The sequence below is a fragment of the Callospermophilus lateralis genome, unplaced genomic scaffold (assembly GCF_048772815.1).
Source record: "Callospermophilus lateralis isolate mCalLat2 unplaced genomic scaffold, mCalLat2.hap1 Scaffold_84, whole genome shotgun sequence".
NCBI lineage: Eukaryota > Metazoa > Chordata > Mammalia > Rodentia > Sciuridae > Callospermophilus > Callospermophilus lateralis.
Genome location: NW_027516477.1, coordinates 3,474,127 through 3,493,743, shown reverse-complemented (window position 1 = coordinate 3,493,743; position 19,617 = coordinate 3,474,127). Strand labels below are relative to the sequence as shown.

The following is a 19,617-nucleotide window of genomic DNA, read 5'->3' as shown; positions in this document are numbered from 1 at the left end:
ATTTAGGTTACTGTGAATTGCATTGAGACTTTTATAATTATATGTGACTGGCCATTTTAATTACCATTTTTTTTTAATGATCATGACTCTGTTATCTAAGAGTGAGCAGAAAAATCATGCAGTCTCCTGGAGATATTATCCAGAAGCAAGGCACATCTTTCCCCTATTAAATATATTAACAATGGAGTGAGAGAAAAATAATAATATTTTGCTTGGTTGTACTTCACATCACAAATTGTTCAATATTCCTCTTAATTAAATACTGGTTGATTAATTATTTTTAAATCATGGGAAAATCAAATTTAAGAAAATATCTTCTAATATAAAAGTTTAACTTATTCATAAAGTCAGTAAAATTAAACTTGCACTAGAACACTACTTTAGGATTTAGCTTTACCTGTCATACCTTTGTCAGTTCTCTGTATTAAGAATGATTAAGTAACAAATTGGTTCAGTTCAACTCTGTTCTATTCATCAAACATTTTAAATCATGTGCCCTTAGCACTGTGAAGGCATTGTCAGAAATTTTAGTTTATAGTGCATTTACTATTTTCACAGAGCTTAATTTTTTTAATTAACAAGGACTATATAGAAGTAATTCAAGTACAGTAACATATAAGTATAATAGAATCCAATCAAGTTTCTAAATGTATGGTACATCAATGGCAGCAGATACTCCAAGATTAGCATTGTCTACCTATATCCAGAAGTATACACAAGAAGAGCATTTTGGAGTTTGGATCAGATTAAATGTGTTTATTACTTAAGGACAGTCATTATTGATTAATTCATTCAAAAACCTACTCAAACAATGCCAAATACAAGCCAACCACTAAGCTGTGTTTTAGACATACATTGATGAATAAAACAGTCATTTTCCCTTGCATGACAGAACTCACAATCCAATGAGATTCTACACTAACATGCTATCCATGTAAATCTCTCATTATGTAAAATTGTGCAATTGAGGGGTACTACCTAGGCCACACATTTTAGATTATCTCTTTCAATGATCACAGCACTATTCAAATGTTGTCAGTAGAGGGTTAATTCTTTTGTTTATTATCTTTTAGTAATGGCCGACACTCTCTGAGAACTTATATCCAAATGATGATATGAGCATTGTATATGTTTTCACTTACTTCATCAGTTAAAAAACCCCACGATACAAAGAAACACTCTTATTCACCCCATTTTGTACATGAGGAAGTTAAGACACAGAAAGTAAATGTATCTTGTTTAAGATCATATAGCCTAAATGGAACTCATATCTAACACCATATCTAACATCCTTTTGATTAAATTTTTTAAAACATATATTCAGATATTAAGTTAATTGGGAACTTTATTGCCAAAGCTCTTTAATCTGAGTGTGATGTTTATTCTTTACATGTAAAAACATGATGGCATGACTTAATAATTCATGTATGAGAAAAGGCAGAGCTGCTTAATGCATCAGGATCCTTTGGTTAGAAAAGGATTTTTCCATCAAGAAGCCTTGTGCCTATTAAAGATTTCAGTCTTACTCTCTTTTGGGTAAAATATATTTCCCCCTTCAATTGATTTGTATGATTTACGCATTATTTGCAGTATATGTACTGGTGACAACAGTAAAAAAGAGTGCACTAAGTTGTCAAATAAAAAACAATATCACTTTAGATTTTTTAAAACATAGTTTAGGGTCACATTATAAATTATCTTTGGTATTTAGAATTTGTTCTTCCTAAACTTCCATTTCTTCTGTGAAAATGAACTAGGAATATCTGCCTTGAATACCTCAGACAATTGTGGAGGAAGGTATTGAAGAAATCATAAAGTGTTTCACATATATCAAATTTTGTTTTCATTATTTGTTCATTTGAATTCATCATAATTCTTAAATGGTATTATATTTCTTCCTATTACATTGATTAAATAAATTCTAATAATTATTTTACTGGATGTCTTTCTTCGGCTTGGAGTTAGGAAAGAGTAAAGAAAAATGAAGTAAAAATTTTAAGCAGGGGCTTGATATGAGATAGATGCCTTGTTTTATTCTAGAATTGTTGGGAAGGAGGAAATGGGAACTTTCATCTACTTAAGAGCTCCATAGTGTGAGATGTCCAGGTCTTTGTATTTTTCAAATTTTGGTTTTAGGAGTTATCTGGCACACAAATAAGATAGAAGAAAACATCACTATTTCCAAATAGAATAGAGTGAAATAAATGGATAAACTTATTATTTAACTACTATAAATTGCAAAAGACATCCACAAATTAGTCATTTATATGTAGGATTAGTTCCAAGAGCAATATTTTCCCTTTTTTATTTTTATGGTATTTAGTGCTCAATGTATATCTGACAGTGGTAGTTTGAATCAATCACTGTAATCAATAAATGATCTATTTCTACAGAAAGAATTCAAAGTCTATCATGAATGCTCTTCTCATTACAATGTACATGGAATGGTCAAATTGATCTTAGTCTTCCTCAAGAACTATATTTTATTCCTTTACAGTTTTGAATTTCAGATATGTCTAAACTGGGAGATTATACATGAAAGTTATGTGAAATTTCTATTTCTAATCTGAATATATCTATTTTTTAAATTTGCTCTAATTAGTTATACATGACAATAGAATGCATTTGACACAGCAAACATATATGGAGTATAACTTCTCATTCTTTTGACTGTACATGGTGTAGAATCAAAGCAGTCATGTAATCATATTGAATACACCTATTTCTAACCTATTGTTCATTATTTAACAGGAATTCATTGTGAAGAAGACATCAATGAATGTTCATCAAACCCTTGCTAAAATGGTGGTACTTCTGAGAGTTTACTTGGGAATTATACTTGCCATTGCCCATTTGACAACCTTTCTGGAACATTTTATGGAGGAGAGAACTGTTCTGACATTCTCCTGGGCTGCACCCATCACCAATGTCTAAACAATGGAGTCTGCATACCTCACTTCCAAAATGACCAACATGGATTCAGCTGCCTATGTCTACCTGGATATACTGGATCATTGTGTGAAACTGTCACCACACTTTCATTTGAGGGCAATGGCTTTCTATGGGTCACAAGTGGTCCACATACAACCAAGGACTCAGTTTGTAACATAACCTTCAGGTTTCAGACTGTTCAGCCAACAGCACTTCTACTTTTCCAAGGGAACAGGGACACATTTGTAAAGATGGAGTTCCTAAGTGGCTACATTCACTTATCAATTCAAGTTCATAATCAGTCAAAAGTGCTTCTGTACATTTCCCACAACACCAGCAATGGAGAGTGGCATTCAGTGGAGGTAATATTTGCAGAGACTGTGACCCTTACCTTAGCCAGCAGCTCTTGTACAGAGAAATGCATCGCTAAAGCTATTTCTCCATTTGAAAGGACTCAATCAATATGTGCTTTTCAAAACTCTTTTTTTGGGTGGTTTACCAGTGGGATCAGCCAGCAATGCAGTCACTCTGCTTAACATCTATAATATCCCATCCACACCTTCGTTTGTAGGCTGTCTCCAAGACATTAAATTTGATTTGAATCCCATTACCTGGGAGAACATTTCATCTGGCTTGTCGTTAAATGTCAAGGCAGGCTGCGTGAGGAAGGATTGGTGTGAGAGTCAACCTTGTCAGAATAGAGGACGCTGCATCAACTTGTGGCTCAGCTACCAGTGTGACTGCTACAGGCCCTATGAAGGTCCCAACTGTGTGAGAGGTGAGAGGGGATAGGTGCCTAGGAATGCTGTCCCCAGAGCAGAGCAATCACAAGGACAGCCTTGCTATTACTGATATGAATCATAATGAACCTCAGGACTTACGCTGCTGTTTGCCCACTAATGAGAAAACAGAAGAGTGCAGGGCTGTGTGTTCATTTTGAGTGGATTCATAGGAGACCTGAGTTTCTCTCAGTCAGAAAAATAAAACAATAAGCAAATAGCTCCTATTCAAATGGGTTTTCATTTTGCTGTTTGTACCTGCTCTTAGAATTTTACCATTAGTTGCATATCAGAAATTTGTTGTAAATCTCATTTGTAAAAGGACTTTATTCACAAAACTAGTCAGTGCCACCTATTAGCATAGTCTGTTGTGCTTAGTAGAGTCCCAGTAAATATTCACTTCCTCAATCTTCGTTCTATGCAATTCATACTTGCTCTAAAATCATGCTTAAGTTTAGCACTTTAACAGAACACTAATTTCATGCAAAGTGACAAAAACAAGTTTTGCCAGAACTGCATTGGAAAAAACAGATAGAGGTCTTACAGAGGGAAAGAAAGAAAGGAAGGAAGGAAGAGAGAGAGTCGGTGGGGATGGGGGGGAGTCAAAAGTAACAATAGTAAAACTTGGTAGATGCCATAAACAAGTTGATCTGATTTTTCTAGCAAATCATGGTTTGAAATAAATTTCAAAATCCTTTATTTCCAGCATCATGTAAAAAATTGCTGTTGATAGTGATCAATACCTACCTGTTTCTTTTTATTATTATTATCATGCATTGAAAAAGTCTGAGAGGTAATTGTAACAGACCGCTTTGAAGTTCAGCTGTAATTTACTCCAAGATTTTAGAGTAACTCCAAGTAGGACAACATCTGGTAAATAGTCTTCTCTGCTTTATATGAAATAAAATTAAAACCAGTCTTAGCCCATACCCTACTCAATGTTCAAATGGCTAAGAATTATTAGAAACTATTCATGGGTTTCCCCCTTCCCACAATATTCATTACAAATCATGGACCTGTTTGACAATGAGGAATGGCATCTACTCACTCTATGTAATATTTTAAACAGAATGGCAAATTGTTTCGTGATTTTTTTTTTAAGGAGAAAAGGGGAAATTATGCTGAGGCGATGGTTCACTTTTTGAAGAAAAATTTAATTGACCCAAGGCAATATTTTTAGTACATATACAAAATAACAAACAGATGCTGACTCACTTTGACTGACTTCCAGATGTAGTGACCCTCGAGGTTAATGCTGACCATGGCGATGCTCACTGTCCTAGCAGATAGATTCAAGAGATGCTAATCCAGTGGGCTCTGGTTTTCTTTAGTGCATTTTTTTCCAACTTGGAAAATTATGAACTTTTTAAGCCAAGTTCCTGAATTGCTTATATTCCCTCTACTTCCCCCATATCCTTATATCCTTACACTATTTAAAACTGTTCAATCCCCGTGAGAATGTTTGGCTTCAAGAGATTATAACAAGTTCTGTAAAATCTTTTCTTTTTGGAATACTTGGGATAAGTTTAAGAAAAATTACATTTTTCTTATCACCTCTAGTCATAAAAATAAAATATTCTATATTGGCTGTTGTCTATGAGAAATGTTTTGTGTGGAGCATATTCCTTTTACAAAAGATGCTTAAATGCAGTAATTACACATCTTTTGGCAATTGTATGTTTGTAAATGCTCTTAGAATTTTACCATTAGTTGAATATCAGAAATTTGTTGTAAATCTCATTTGTAAAAGAAATAATTTTTTGGAAAAAAAGGACTTTCTTTGTTATGTGTCTATTCAAGAGGGAGGATACGTACTAACAAGCAGAAAGACACAAAATTCACCCAAATCATGATTTTTGGAAAACATTTCCCAACCTTGTTACACACTGCAAGTATTAAGCAGACCTGATAGAGAATTTCATTGACTGACTAAATACAAAAAGCATAGGGATTTGTAATATCTTAAAGTCAATCTTTTTTAAAATTTGCCTAAACTCTGAAGGGTTTCCCTAAGCTTAGACCCAAAACTGTCTGTAAGGTGGTCCCAGCTTACCTTGGGTCGATTGTGTGTAAGAACACAGAGTTTCCAAGATATTCTTCAGAATAAATGCACCACCTATATCTTTCCTTCAGGAAAATATTTAATTTATAAAAACAATTTATATTTATCTTCAATTATACACCTATACTTTGAGAATCTTATCTTTCTAGAATTACAAATTCACATCTATAGAAGAAATTTCATGCCATGGTTGGATTTGTTTGTTTTTTTTTTTTACACTGTTGTGCCTGCCAAGTGTATGGACCCAAAACTCTGCTTAAATACCTTCAGGAATGGTGAATTCACTCATTCCTTCTTGTCAAAATTTCCCTGAACAGTTCTGTCCTTGTGTCTAAAGGAAATGTGATTTCCCCAAATCTTTCATTTATTGGTCATGTTATAATTCCTGAAGATATGCTCATATAACTCTTAACACCTCTTCTTCCTAAGGATGCTTAAATACTTGAAGAAGAGCATCTAGAACTATCAAACTTTTCACATCTATCATGCTACACATCCTAGTTTCTTCTAAATTTTCCATATGGCATAATCTTCAGACATGTTGTCACCTGCTTCTTGGTGGTATACCTGCTTGTCTGTCTTCTTTCTAAAATGTGACAGATGTGCTTGATGATACATGGTGACACAAGACCTCAACCTTCCTTATTCTGGATAACATGCTTCTATGTTGCAGCCTAACATTAGACTGATGCTCTGCCACTTTTCTTGTACTTACATCACATGAGTATCTCACTTGGAGTCACTGTCATTCACAATGTCATAGAATCCTATTTCTCTCCCAAAAACCTATGAGGCACTTTTTGATCTAAGCGCCTTTTATTTATTCTCATTAAATTTCATCTTGTGTTCCATCAATCATTAAAGCGTGTCAATTTTTTTTTCATCTGCATATGTTACCACTGATCTTCAGGACATATATCACCAACATGTATGAGAATTATCCCTTCCATTTCCACAGAGAAATCAAATTTGGCTTCAGGTATTTCTAAAATCTTGTAGCACATCATACATGCTGACTAACTGTATATGATTCTGAAGAATAGGATTACTAAAGAGTCAAGCTTCTCAAGGTGTATGGGGGGGAACAACTCTGTATTCTGTCTTTTAGTTGAGGTCTGCAAAATGATGCTGCAGGGATCCTAGATTGATCATCAGGGACTTCTGAGATTGAATGATTTTGTGTGTATCCTCAATCCTTAAGCTTCAAGAGCCAAATCTTCTTAGTAAGCATTTTTATCGTAAATGAAAGTGCTGCAGTGTATTCAGAGTTGTTAACCTCTTCAAAGAGGATATTTTATCTAACAGTACACTTTGAAAGCTATCTGTAGTTGCCTGAAGCAGGTAGTCTCCAAATGAAGATTCAAACTGCTATGTTCCATAGGAAATCAAGTCAGAGTTCTGAAAATATAGCCTGTTATGCAGGAGGTCTTCAAACAGATGGCTGCCTAAGCAAGTTTCACTAAAGCTCAGCTGAACTAAAATACATCTAACTTTTGGCCAAACTTTAGCTAAACCATATGATGACATTTAAACACTTCAGATGTGCTTTTCTTCTAGGACAAGGATGCAAAAACCCAAAGACAGCAATATTTTTAAGACAGTGCTCTTGTCAAGTTCAGCATTGATTTCTAGGTAGCAAGACGTAATGGGCATTTCTTAGTCTTCCTCTCACTTGACCTTTTAACAACAGCAAACACAGTTGAGTAACACATACTCCTTAGTGTGCTTACAGGGTATCAGTCTAACTGGATTCCCTTATCTTACTGATTCCTCTTCTGTCATCTCCTTTGCCTCCAAATGTCTGGAACCGACAGGCTCAGTTCCTGTACCACTTCTTTTACTTCCTATATATTTACTTTTGTGATGGTACCATTCAGTCTTCTGTCTTTAAATCCTTCATGTACGCTGAAAAATACCAAATTATTATAGTTATCCCAGAACATCTTCCCTGAATTTCTGTGGCAACTACCCAGTGGTCATTTCCATGTAGATATCTAATAAGGCATCTTTAATTTTATGTGGACTCCCATTTTCCTCCGAAATCAGTTCCTCCAGTTTTCTTCCCCATCATTACAAATGGAAATTCCAGGCTTCTAGTTGCTGGTCCAAAATCTTGAAGATGTACTTGATTTAGAAAATTCTATTTGTTCTACTTTTAAAGTATTTTAAAACTCCTACTACTTCTCACCACCTCCTGATTCAAGGTATCATTATCCTTTCTTGAATTACTGCAGTAATGTCCCTCTCTTTGGGTTTTTGCTCAAATATTACTTCTTAGAGAGTTCTTTCCTTATTATTCCATTTAAAATTACAATCCCATCCCTATTCTCAAATCTTCCCATTCTATTTCTCTATGACTTGTTTTATACTAAATGATCTCTAGTGTGATGACATACTACACAGCTGATCTTCTTATCTGTGCCATGTATGTTTATCCCTACTAGTATATAAATTTGATAAGGATAGGAATATTTGCTCCTACTACCGCACCAATGTTTTTAAATGCAGGTTTCATTTTTACACGTCTTGAGTTTTCTTGAGGTGGAGTGCATCACTGATATTGCCTCTTTTGCGCTTTTCTAACTCCTTCAACCATAAGAAAGACCTAAAGGGGTCAATATTCCTCTTTGCTCCCTTTTCTCTCTCCTTTTCTCCTCCCAAGCAGGACACAGAAGGAAGAGTCTTCCTCTTTTTTTGATCCTCTGTCCTGCCTCATTATGTGGGATATCATCCCAAAGAGTATTTACTAATCAAATTCTTGATTTTTGTCCTTTACAAAAAAAATAATTAGGTTTAATAATTCATTGGCTCCAGCATGCCTACAAATAGCAAAGATGAAGCTTGCCTGAACAATATGCTTAAAAATCTCAAATTTCTTCCAAGATGGAATGCAATATAGTGTCTGACATTTCACCACTAAGCCCCAGCATTTTAGGGCAGTGAAGGGGAGATTCTTTAGTTTTTTCTCTTTTGTGTTTGATGGCCTCATTTATGAACTACAGACTCAAATGCAGTTGTTTTCAGGATAAAGTAAACTCAGAATTACAGAAAATGAGGCCAAATTGTTAGTCTATTCAGTAAGTCTGTCCTGAACACAAAAAAATGTGTATGTGTGTGTAGATATAAAATTTTCCCCTTCTGTACCTTCTTCCTTTTGAGTCTCAAGATGTTTCCTCTTTGTTTCTCCTCTTCCATTTTGACATCGAAGAGTATGTGGCAGGCAGATTTGGCCAGGATGACTCCACTGGATATGCTGTCTTTAATCTTGACAGGAGTTATGGACAGAACTTCAGCCTCTCCATGTTTGTCCAAACAAATCGTCCATCGGGCTTACTTCTAACTTTGAAAAACAGCACTTACCAATACATTCGTGTCTGGCTAAAGCATGGAAGATTAGCACTGCTGACTCCAAGCTCTCCCAAATTCACAGTAGAATTTGTTCTTAGTGATGGAAATGTCCACTTAGTGACTTTGAAAATCAAGCCAAATACAATTGAATTATATCAATCTTCACAAAACCTTGGATTTATTTCTGTTGCCACATGGAAAATCCAGAGAGGAGATGTCATCTACTTTGGTGGCCTACCTGACAAGAAAGAGACTGAAATTTATGGTGGCTTCTTCAAAGGCTGTATCCAAGATGTAAGATTAAATAACCAAAATCTGGAATTCTTTCCAAATTCCACAAACAGTGCATCCCACAGTCCAGTTCTTGTCAATGTGACTCAAGGCTGTCTCGGAGACAACATCTGCAAGGTAGGGTTATTTGTACCAACTATGGACATATTGTATGCTAAATTTTTATTTTATTAACATGCAATTTAATAAAACCATCCTTTGTACCTGACAACAATGTTACTGGCCCATCAGCAAAAGACCTGTTAAATATCTATGTTCCCAACAGACTGCGTGATTTCTGATAAATTTTAGTGGACTTATTGGCATCATGATATATTTAACAATGATAATAACTTCAGTTACATATTTCCTACCCCACATCAATCAAATTTCTTAAGAATATTAATATTCTAATTCTTAAACTCTTATGGCACTCTATAGGCTTAACTGAACTAACTCTTTTGAAAGACTCAATTAACTTTATCTTAAATACCAAGCTATTGTTGTTTTAAACTTTTATTACTTCAGCAAGAAAAAAAATCTGAGAGTTTTTTTTTAAAATTTGAATTCCTCTGAAATTTCTCACAACCCATGCTTTATATTATGTACTTTATATGCTCTTCTAAGGGCTACATTAACTGTATGAAACTGTCAGCTCTGCATGAGCTTTCAGAGGAAAAGAAGAAAGCATATTGATGTGTGTTACATGTTTACTGAGCTCCAACTATGGTCACAGACTAGCCTTAGTCCTAAATATACACAGAGGAATCATTATGAGTTTACTATAGGAGCACTTCTAATGTGCCAGGCACTATTTTACATAGACTAATCCATTAATTCTGTTGAAGGATTACTGTATAAACCAGATATTATTATCCCCTTTTATACTATTTATAAAGAAACTAAATTTTATGTAACAAACTGAAGGTGTGGCTCAGTGGTAGAATATGTGCTTTGCATGGGTGAGGCCCTGGATTCAATCCTCAGCCCTAAAAAAAATTAAGAGATAAAAATAAAAATAAAGTTATGTAACTATCCTGAATGGTTTGCTAATAGTTGACCTGGGATACACACAGTCAGGCTCTAAAAAATTTTCTTTTAAAATATTTTTATTTTGAATATTTTGTGAGTGAACTTGTAAGACCTGAATTAAGAACAATGCGTCTCTGATTCAGAGGCAGAGCAAATGGTGAGGGAGGGCATTGCATTGGGACCCAGAGGATCTAGGTACCAAGCTTCATTTTCATTTCCACAACAGAAAGACCCTCATCTGTAAAAATAAAAGTAATAATCCTTATTGCAAATAATTACTGCATGTGAAAATATGGGATAATTTGTAAAATACAGCATTTTAACAAGCATCCTTGTATTATACATTGATTTTATATTTCCTCTTTTTCTTTCCCATTCTCTCTTTCCCCCTTTCTCTTTCCCCATCCCCTCTCTCTATTGCTCTTTCCTTGCTGCTCTTTTAGAAAACAGTGGGCAATGGTAACATTCAGTTTTATTCCATATACTTAAAATCCATGTTAAATGTTTAAAATCTGAAGATATAGGGAAATTGGCATTTTAAAATAACAGATATATGTTGTCACCTTTAACATTTCCACATCTAATTGCCAATGATTTTGATGATTTTTTTACCCCTGCTCAGACCAATCCCTGTCACAATGGAGGCATTTGTTATTCCCTGTGGGACGACTTCTCCTGCTCCTGCCCTGCAAATACAGCTGGGAAAGCCTGTGAAGAAGTTCGGTGGTGTGAACTCACCCCTTGCCCTCCCAGCGCCCAGTGCCGGTTGGTGCCCAAAGGATTTGAATGTACGTAGAGCTGAGGACTGTTATCCTTCCAATGAATTTGGCACGTTTAAGTTGTTCTGATAGGAAACAAAAAAATAAATAAATAAACAGACATGGTCAACTTATTAAATAAGTGGATGGTTGTTCACCCTTCTGTGAGTAGTATAATTAACCTGATATGAGTAGTATAAAAATCCAGATTAGTCTCTTGTTTTATCCTGCCCTGTGTGTCTGCATGGGAAATGGAGAATGTAGCAATACCAAATCTGAGTCCTTGGTCATTTAAAGCTGATGTCTAAAGAGTTAACCGGGTGATACTGTCCTTCCTCATTATTAGAAATACAGAATAAACGTGCTGGTGTTAGCTCACTGCCGTTTTAACTTCGGGTAATTCACATGATCTCTATGGTCTAAAGCCTCCTTTCCTGTGAAATAGGGGTACCGAAATCTATAGGTTTCTTTGTGATGATTGCAGATTCTTATGTATATAAACAAACACATTAGGTACCCGGTGATACTGGCCAGGACTGCATCCCTTTATGTGAAAGATTCCTCTGCCCCTTTCAGTGCTACAGAGCACAATTTCTCAAATGTTAATGATTTGAACACCACACTTAGGATTTTTTGACATTTTCACAAAGTAACCACACTGTCATTTCTGTGCTGTCTCCTCTCTTAATTCAAATAACGCACAGCCCAAGATATAGCCCATCCTCTGTTTAAATTGAATTTGAATCCCTTCCCCTTATCCAAAGATTCTGCTGCTAAACATTTTGCTCCTAGAATTTCTCTCTTACTCTCCAACATCAATAGTTTTTCCATTAGCAGATAAACATTCCATCAAATTTCCTCATTACAAAATATATCCCATGACCTCCCTTCCCCAAATTCCCACCTGTGACTTCCCATTTCTCTACTTCCTTTTCTAGTGAGTAAAACAAAACAAACCTCTGAAGATTTGTGCTCAAAATACTTCTGCTGTCTCACTCCAATCTTTTACCTCATCACTCAGGCCCCATAAACCTCTTCCACTCTCTCAGCCCAGAGCTTCACAGTTTCTCTCCACCATTTCATTCAAATTTGGATGCCAGGGTCTTCCTACCTGTTTTTTTCTTTATATCTCTTACTATTCCTTGATATTTTGTGGGGTGTGGTACTGAACCCAGGGGAACTGTGTGACTGAGCAACAGCCCTTTTTATATTTTATTTTGAGAGAAGTTCTCACTAAGTTGTTTAGGGCCTCCACAAGTTGCTAAGGCTGACCTCAAACTTGCAATCCCCCTGCCTCAGCATTCAGAGCCACTGGGATCACAGGTGTGCATCACTGCACCTGACCTGGTCTTGAGTATTTTGATATACATGTATGTGTTTATTTTGTTTATTTGTTTATCACCTCTTTCCTCAGTAGAAAATAAGTTTCACAGTGCAAGAAATTTTTCAATGTAGTTATTTAATTCACTGTTGGCCCTTAGAAGAGTGCCAAACATCATAGTAGGTTGTCATAAATATTTGTTAAATGAATAAATTTACTTATTTTTCTGCAAATTAGTTATTCACTTAACTGCTCTACATATAAGTATATTATCTTCTTACAATAAAAATATACATAAAATATATTTAAAAAACACTGCACTAAAATAATGGAATGGAACTAGATGTGAGAGTGGCTGAAGGTCAGTTCCAACATCCCATTTAGACTATGCCTGACATAACTGAAGACAAGAGAATACATTTATTTTTATGTTTCTATATTTTAAAAGATAGATATGATACATGGTAAACTGTAGATATACTTGAGGAAATTTTCTAGAGGAATGTGTATATTTATAACTCATTTTTAGGAAATACCTACTACATACAAATAGAAGCATGATGAGTTGATAGAAAGTAAAATGGTTTCTAACCAACACAGAACTTTACGGATTTATTTATTTATTTATTTATTTATGCAGAATTGGTGATTAGATCCAGCAGGGCCTTGTGCATACTAGTCAAGTCTGTACTACTGAGTGACACTCCTAGCTCAGCACAGATTTTAAGTGCAACATTTTCCATTCTTCTATCTCTGACATGCTTGTTGAAAACGATGATGAATGAAAATGAACTATTAATTTTATTGTTACTCTTTTGATAGAAATATTACTATTGCTAGTCCCAGCTGTGTTCTACAACAGCGTTCAATTCACTTGGAACATTTCCACAGGGGAAATGAAAAGAGTAGGATTTCAAAAATCAGTGGCAGCCCAAGAACAGCATATACCCAAAGCAGTTTGGACTGGCCCACATGTGTATCAGAAACAAGTGAATCTTCACTGCTGTACCATGACTACTACAAAAGGAAAAGAAGCTGGCTCCAACATCCCCAAAATATCCCAACAGCCTTCTTTTCGAAGTATGACTTATCTTAGTGCAGACAGAAATGGAAATCAATAGGAGGTTTACAATAGGAATTGTATATCAGTTTCATAATTGACAGATATGAACCATGGATTCATTTTTCTTCTTTGTATACTTTAAATTTTGTGTGATCTTATGACTGTATTGTATTTTCTTTTCAAATAAAATATATTGAGAAGATTAAGTGTAACAGAACAACATACTCTTGAGAGCACGGCTCATACATTACTCTGAGTTTGGCCTTTAGATCTTTAATCATCTGTATCTCTGTGTCCCACTAGGATTAAACCAAGATTTAAAAATTTACAACTCACCTTAGATACAGGTGTGTTTATTATGGCAAAGTACCCCAAAGAAAAGTCAAAGAAAAAATGTTATGTGCATCGTGGTTTTTACCTATATCTCAAGAAGTGATTTCAGAATTTTGTTATTTTAATATTTACTTTAAAATATGAGTCACTCATTGCTCTTTCCCTCCTTAATTCTTACCCAAAAACCTGGTTGGAGGAAAAAAAAAAACCTCAACAATCAAAAACAATGAAATCAAATGAGATTTTAATTTAGTCAAATAATAAAACTTGAATGATACACTTTAATTTTCTCTTGCTGTGATTTATAATCATGTCATTTCCAAAATAAAGGAGAAAGTTATTTTCATCGATTACTCATTTACTAAAGTTTCCTGAGCACCTATTGTGTGTTAGGCAAAGTTCTAGACAGAGATCTCTGATCTCAAAAAGCCCATGCTATAGAACAGAAAGACAGTCAAGGAACAAGTATACAATTTTAAACTTCAAATGTGATAGGAGTTATGAAGAAAATAAAACCCAGAGTGAAACAGAGAGTGAGCACAGGGCAACAGTTGTTTTAAATTGGATAGTCAGGGAAGGCTTCCCAGAGGAGGTGACATTTGAGCAGCTATCAACGCTGAGGAGGAGCCAGGTACAGGAAGGCCTAGGGGAGAATATTCCAGGTTTAAGTAATAGCAAGTATAAAAGATCTGAGTCAGGGAGAAGCTTGCTGTCTTCAGTGAGTGGCAGGATATGTGAATAGGGAAGAGAGTGGAAGGAATTGGAATTGGAAAGTTAATCAGGGGTCATATCACATAAACTCCTGTGAGGAGCTGGGGTTGTCTCTCAGCGGTAGAGCACTCATCAAGCATGTGCGAGGTACTGGGTTCAATCCTCAGCAGCATAAAAAAACCCCCCTGTGAGTATTGTTTAAGACTTAGGCTTTCTAGATATGATGGCAACTAATCGAGGTCTTGGGCTAAGGAGTGGTGGTTGGATTCACCCTCAGCATCACAGAAATAGGGACCCTAATAAGTAATTAGTCTATATGAAAGATGACAGTGGTTGGGTATATTGCCTCGTACATTGAGTAATGACAGTGTTTCAAGGTCAATAGCTACTGAAAAGTGGGAAAAAAATGAAAATGGCAAATTGACTACTGGATTGGATAACGTGGAGGTCACTGTGACCTTAACAAGAGTGGTTTTAGTGAGGTGATTGGAACAGAACCTGAGTAGCATGTACTAAAGAGAAAATGGTAGATAAGAAAGTGGAGACCTTGAGAATAGGAAACCATTAGAAGAGTATTGATGGGGAGGGGAACAGCAAAGGAAGAAGCAGGGTGGGATGAAAATAAACGGGACCCAACACATTGCTGACCAGGTTGGCCTTGCACAGGGTCATGGAAGGTGCATCCATTTTAACAGGATGAGAAGCAGAGTGCATCTGGTGACTGTGAAGTTTCAGACTTGGTGGAAAGCTGGGGCACTTTTTCTCCTATTTGCTCAAGAATGCAAACAGGAGACTGAGATAAGTTCAAACATTTCCAGAGAACAAGTTGTGATTTAATAATCTTATAGATTTAACAACCTTTTAATAGAAAAATGCAATGATTACCCCAAACTGCTCTGCTTCCAGATAGTACATGGTAATGATGAGGTAGAGGTGGTTGATTTGGCTGTATATTTTTTTCCCAGTCACACAAAAATATTTGGTGATAGGTGGAGAGTGGGTAGTTTGGATTTTTACCAGGTTAGGTAACCCAGTCATTGGGAATGCACATGTCTGTGTGTTGTGGGCCGGGGGTCCTAGGGATTGAACCCAGCGGTGCTCTAAACTTTTTTTAAATGCTTATTTTGAGACAGGGTCTTGCTAAATTGCCTGAGCTGGCCTTGAATTTGTGATCCTCCTTTCTCAACCTCCTGAGTAGCTGGGATTAGAGGTGTGTACCTTTGCACCCAGCAGGAATACTACCTTTTCCTACCTGTTGAACAGCTTCATCAGAAACCAGTCTCTACTATTGGACTTCTGTGTTGCTATAGCTGGATTTGTAATTTCTTGGTGCTCAATTTTTTTTGCATATGAAATGGATCATCAGTGCCTTATTTTGGGGTTCTAGTGGAAAATAAAAATTGGCATGCATTAGAATATCAATGAAAAAGAAAAGTCTGGTTTGCGTTTTGGTATTAGACCATCCATGTTTTATGTTGTGGCTTTATTATCTATTAATTAAAAAACATAAGCAGACTGCTTAGCTTCTGTTAGTCTCTATTCCTTCTTTAGTAAAATGAAGATAATAACCATACTTGTAGTCAAGAGTTTTTTATTTGAAATAATTAAAAAAACACAACTAGCACAGTACCCACCATGTCAAACAATCAACACATGATATCATTAACGTGATGATCACTACTATTAATGCAGGTAATTAAGCACATATTATAGACTTAATAAAGTTGTTAATTAGTGTTGTCTTCTCTCTTTAGGTATTGCAAATGCTGTTTTTAATGGACAAAGCAATGAAATATTATTCAGAAGTAATGGGAACATTACCCAAGAACTCACCAATATCACATTTGGATTCAGAACAAAAGATGCAAATGTGATAATATTGCATGCAGAAAAAGAGCCTGAGTTTCTTCTTAATATTAGCATTCAAGAGTCCAGATTATTCTTTCAATTGCGAAGTGGCAACAGCTTTTATGTGCTACATCTTACAAGTCTGCAGTCAGTGAATGATGGCACATGGCACCAAGTGGCTCTTTCCATGATAGATCCACTGGCCCAGGCCTCCAGGTGGCAAATGGAAGTGGACCATCAAACACCTTTCATGACCAGTGCAATCGCTACTGGAAACCTCAACTTTTTGAAGGACAATACAGACATTTATGTGGGTGACAGAGCTCTTAACAATAGGAAGGGCCTGCAAGGGTGTCTAAGTACAATAGAAATAGGAGGCATTTATCTCTCTTACTTTGAAAATGCTCATGGTTTCACTAATAAACCTCAGGAAGAGCAGTTTCTTAAAATCTCTACAAATTCAGTGGCTACTGGCTGTTTACAATTAAATGTCTGCAACTCCAATCCCTGTTTGCATGGAGGAAATTGTGAAGACATCTATAGCTCGTATCACTGTTCCTGTCCCTTGGGATGGTCAGGGACACACTGTGAACTCAACATTGATGAATGCTTTTCAGACCCCTGTATCCATGGCAACTGCTCTGACAGAGTCGCGGCCTACCACTGCAGGTGTGAGCCTGGATACACTGGTGTGAACTGTGAAATGGAGATAGACAATTGCCAGAATCACCAATATGCAAATGAGGCCACCTGCATTAGTGAGACTAATGGCTATTCTTGCCTCTGTTTTGGAAATTTTATGGGAAAATTTTGCAGGTGAGCATAATGTCCATGAAGCTTGGTTCTTATCAAACTGGAAGCTCTCTTCTCAAGGCCTGCGTATACACTGTGCTGAACGGGAAAAGTTTTGGTCATTTCAAACAATTTGATCATCTAAAGATGGGATTTATCTTGATGGGATGACCTATAAGTATTAATGGTAGTGTTTCAACCAGACAGTGTTTCCTCAGCCACCTTTGTTAGAATATGTGAACTATATGAACTATAACTCCAGGATCTGACAGCCCAAGGTCACAAGAAAGGAAGGATTGTAAAGGAAGGCAGGATGTCTAATAACAAAATAATGCCCAGGGTTATTTCAGTGGATAAATCTCATAAAATCCTGAAAAGGCTACATTATCGTTTCAAAAAAGTAAATTTATTATTTTCAAATGTAAAATGAACATGTTTTAATGATTTTATTAGTTATTAATTAATGCAGAAACTAGGGAGACATTAAAAACAGTCCAAAGGACAATATACAGAATATAGATGTATACAAAAAATAGAAATGATGAAGTGGATCTACTAGTAAATGCAAAACTGCTTACTATTCCACAGGAGAACAAAATTAGGATCTGAGAAAATCTTTCCTGAAGTATGACAATCAGTTGTATTGCTACAAATTCACTTGCATGTCAATAGCAAGATTCTTTTGTATTAATATAATTTTCTACAATTTACAAAATTGTAATATTGCTTAGTAAAGAAAATCTTAAGACATCTACTACTATAGAATCAGATTGTTCTAGAGATCCTTTATATAACATCCAGTATTTCACTGAAGATAATCCACTGATCTCTTGCCCATTTCAAAGTATTTCTCAATTTTCTTCTGAAACTACAAAAGCAGTATTTTATTTCTAGCAACCACTTCTATTTCATGCTGTGTAAACAAAGATAAGAAAGAATATTTTCCTACTAAGTCGCATTGCTCCACTGTTTCCATGTAAGTAGAAGCCATTATTGTTTTACAACTTATACTGCTTTAAATTTACTAAATAATTGAGTCATTATGGGTAGGTGAGAGGGTTATTATTAACAAGTAATACATTCCAGGACTTTGGCAAGAACACCTGGAGTGGGTTGGCAGCCTGTAGACATTGGAGACATTACACTAATTCAGAGCTGACATTACACTAATTCATTAATTACATGAATCTTATAGCAGACATAACATGTATCCATCTCCATAAAATGTGGATGTATCTTCATAACATTTATTGTTGTTCAGAGCATATGATAGCAAAGTGATAGCTGCTAAGTGTTAACATGCCAGTTAGATGTTACTTTCGTGAGCTCATCCACTTATTTGCCATTATTCAGGATCAAAATCAGTAGCATTCCACAGTGAATTTGGGTAAGTAAAGTACATTTGCCTTAGTAACTATTCTCTAGAACTTTTTTTTGCCTAATTCATCAAAGTCAAGTTCTTAATGTATAAACTTTTCAAAAGTACCTTCTAATGAGATTCAGAAATTGTTTATTAAACCTAAGATGTATACAGAGCTTCATTTTGCATTGCTAATTGACTTCTTTCAAAGCTGGTTGACATCTTTGACTCTTTTGAAATGTTCTTATATCTTCTTTTAAAAGTAGAAGTGATTAGCTCTTGTGATAAGAGACATTCTTACTATCATCTACTCTAGTTTCTCCACATTAGCTGCAACAAACATGACAGAACAAAAAGGAATTCATTTTACATTTCCTGAATATTTATTCTGTATCTGATACCAAGCACATACACAGTGGGCCAAAGGACCTAAGCAACATTCTTAAAATCTTTTTGAACATCAGTCCTTTGAAACTAGGGTTTTGTCTAGCCATGATGTTCAGCTTAGCTTTTAAAAATTTGCTCTGCCTTTTATAAGAATTCTTTAGCACGTGCAGTTTTGTTGTTGCAGAAGAGAGTTGCAGGCTGAATTCACATGCAGTTGCCATGAGTGCTATTATACAAACCTCCTGGACAGCACTTGGCTTGCATTCTGCAAAGCTATGAATTATTGGAGAGAGAGCAGCAAGTCTTGGCAGGGCAACTGGAGTTCAGCTCTAAAAGCCAACAGAGAAATCGCATGAGTGTTTGGGTACCACAGTGCTGTCCTTGTTTTCCTGGCCTTTATAGAGATGCAATTTTCCAATGGCCTTTGTTGATTTATTAGCAGAACGGCGGCAAATCTAACTGTAGCAAGTTCCTTTCCAACTCTGAATTTATTGCCACTCCATGGCATAGATCTTATCTCCCGAATAAAAACTGTGTAGAATAGAAGATGGATAGCCAGGTTTGCTACAGTACCCTCCAGTAGGAATTTTTACTGGAGAAAGTGGTGCTGGTATAATGCAGC

The 19,617-nt window shown here is 35.8% G+C and overlaps 1 protein-coding gene across 1 annotated transcript in view; it reads left to right on the top strand.

The window, feature by feature from the left end:
• LOC143641099 (protein crumbs homolog 1-like) overlaps positions 1-19,617 on the top strand; it is a 126,979-nt gene that overhangs the window by 71,893 nt on the left and 35,469 nt on the right. The window contains 5 exon segments of the mRNA XM_077108503.1: positions 2,752-3,413; positions 3,415-3,709; positions 8,981-9,528; positions 11,045-11,210; positions 16,363-17,272. Coding sequence (XP_076964618.1) covers positions 2,752-3,413; positions 3,415-3,709; positions 8,981-9,528; positions 11,045-11,210; positions 16,363-17,272 — 2,581 coding nt within the window.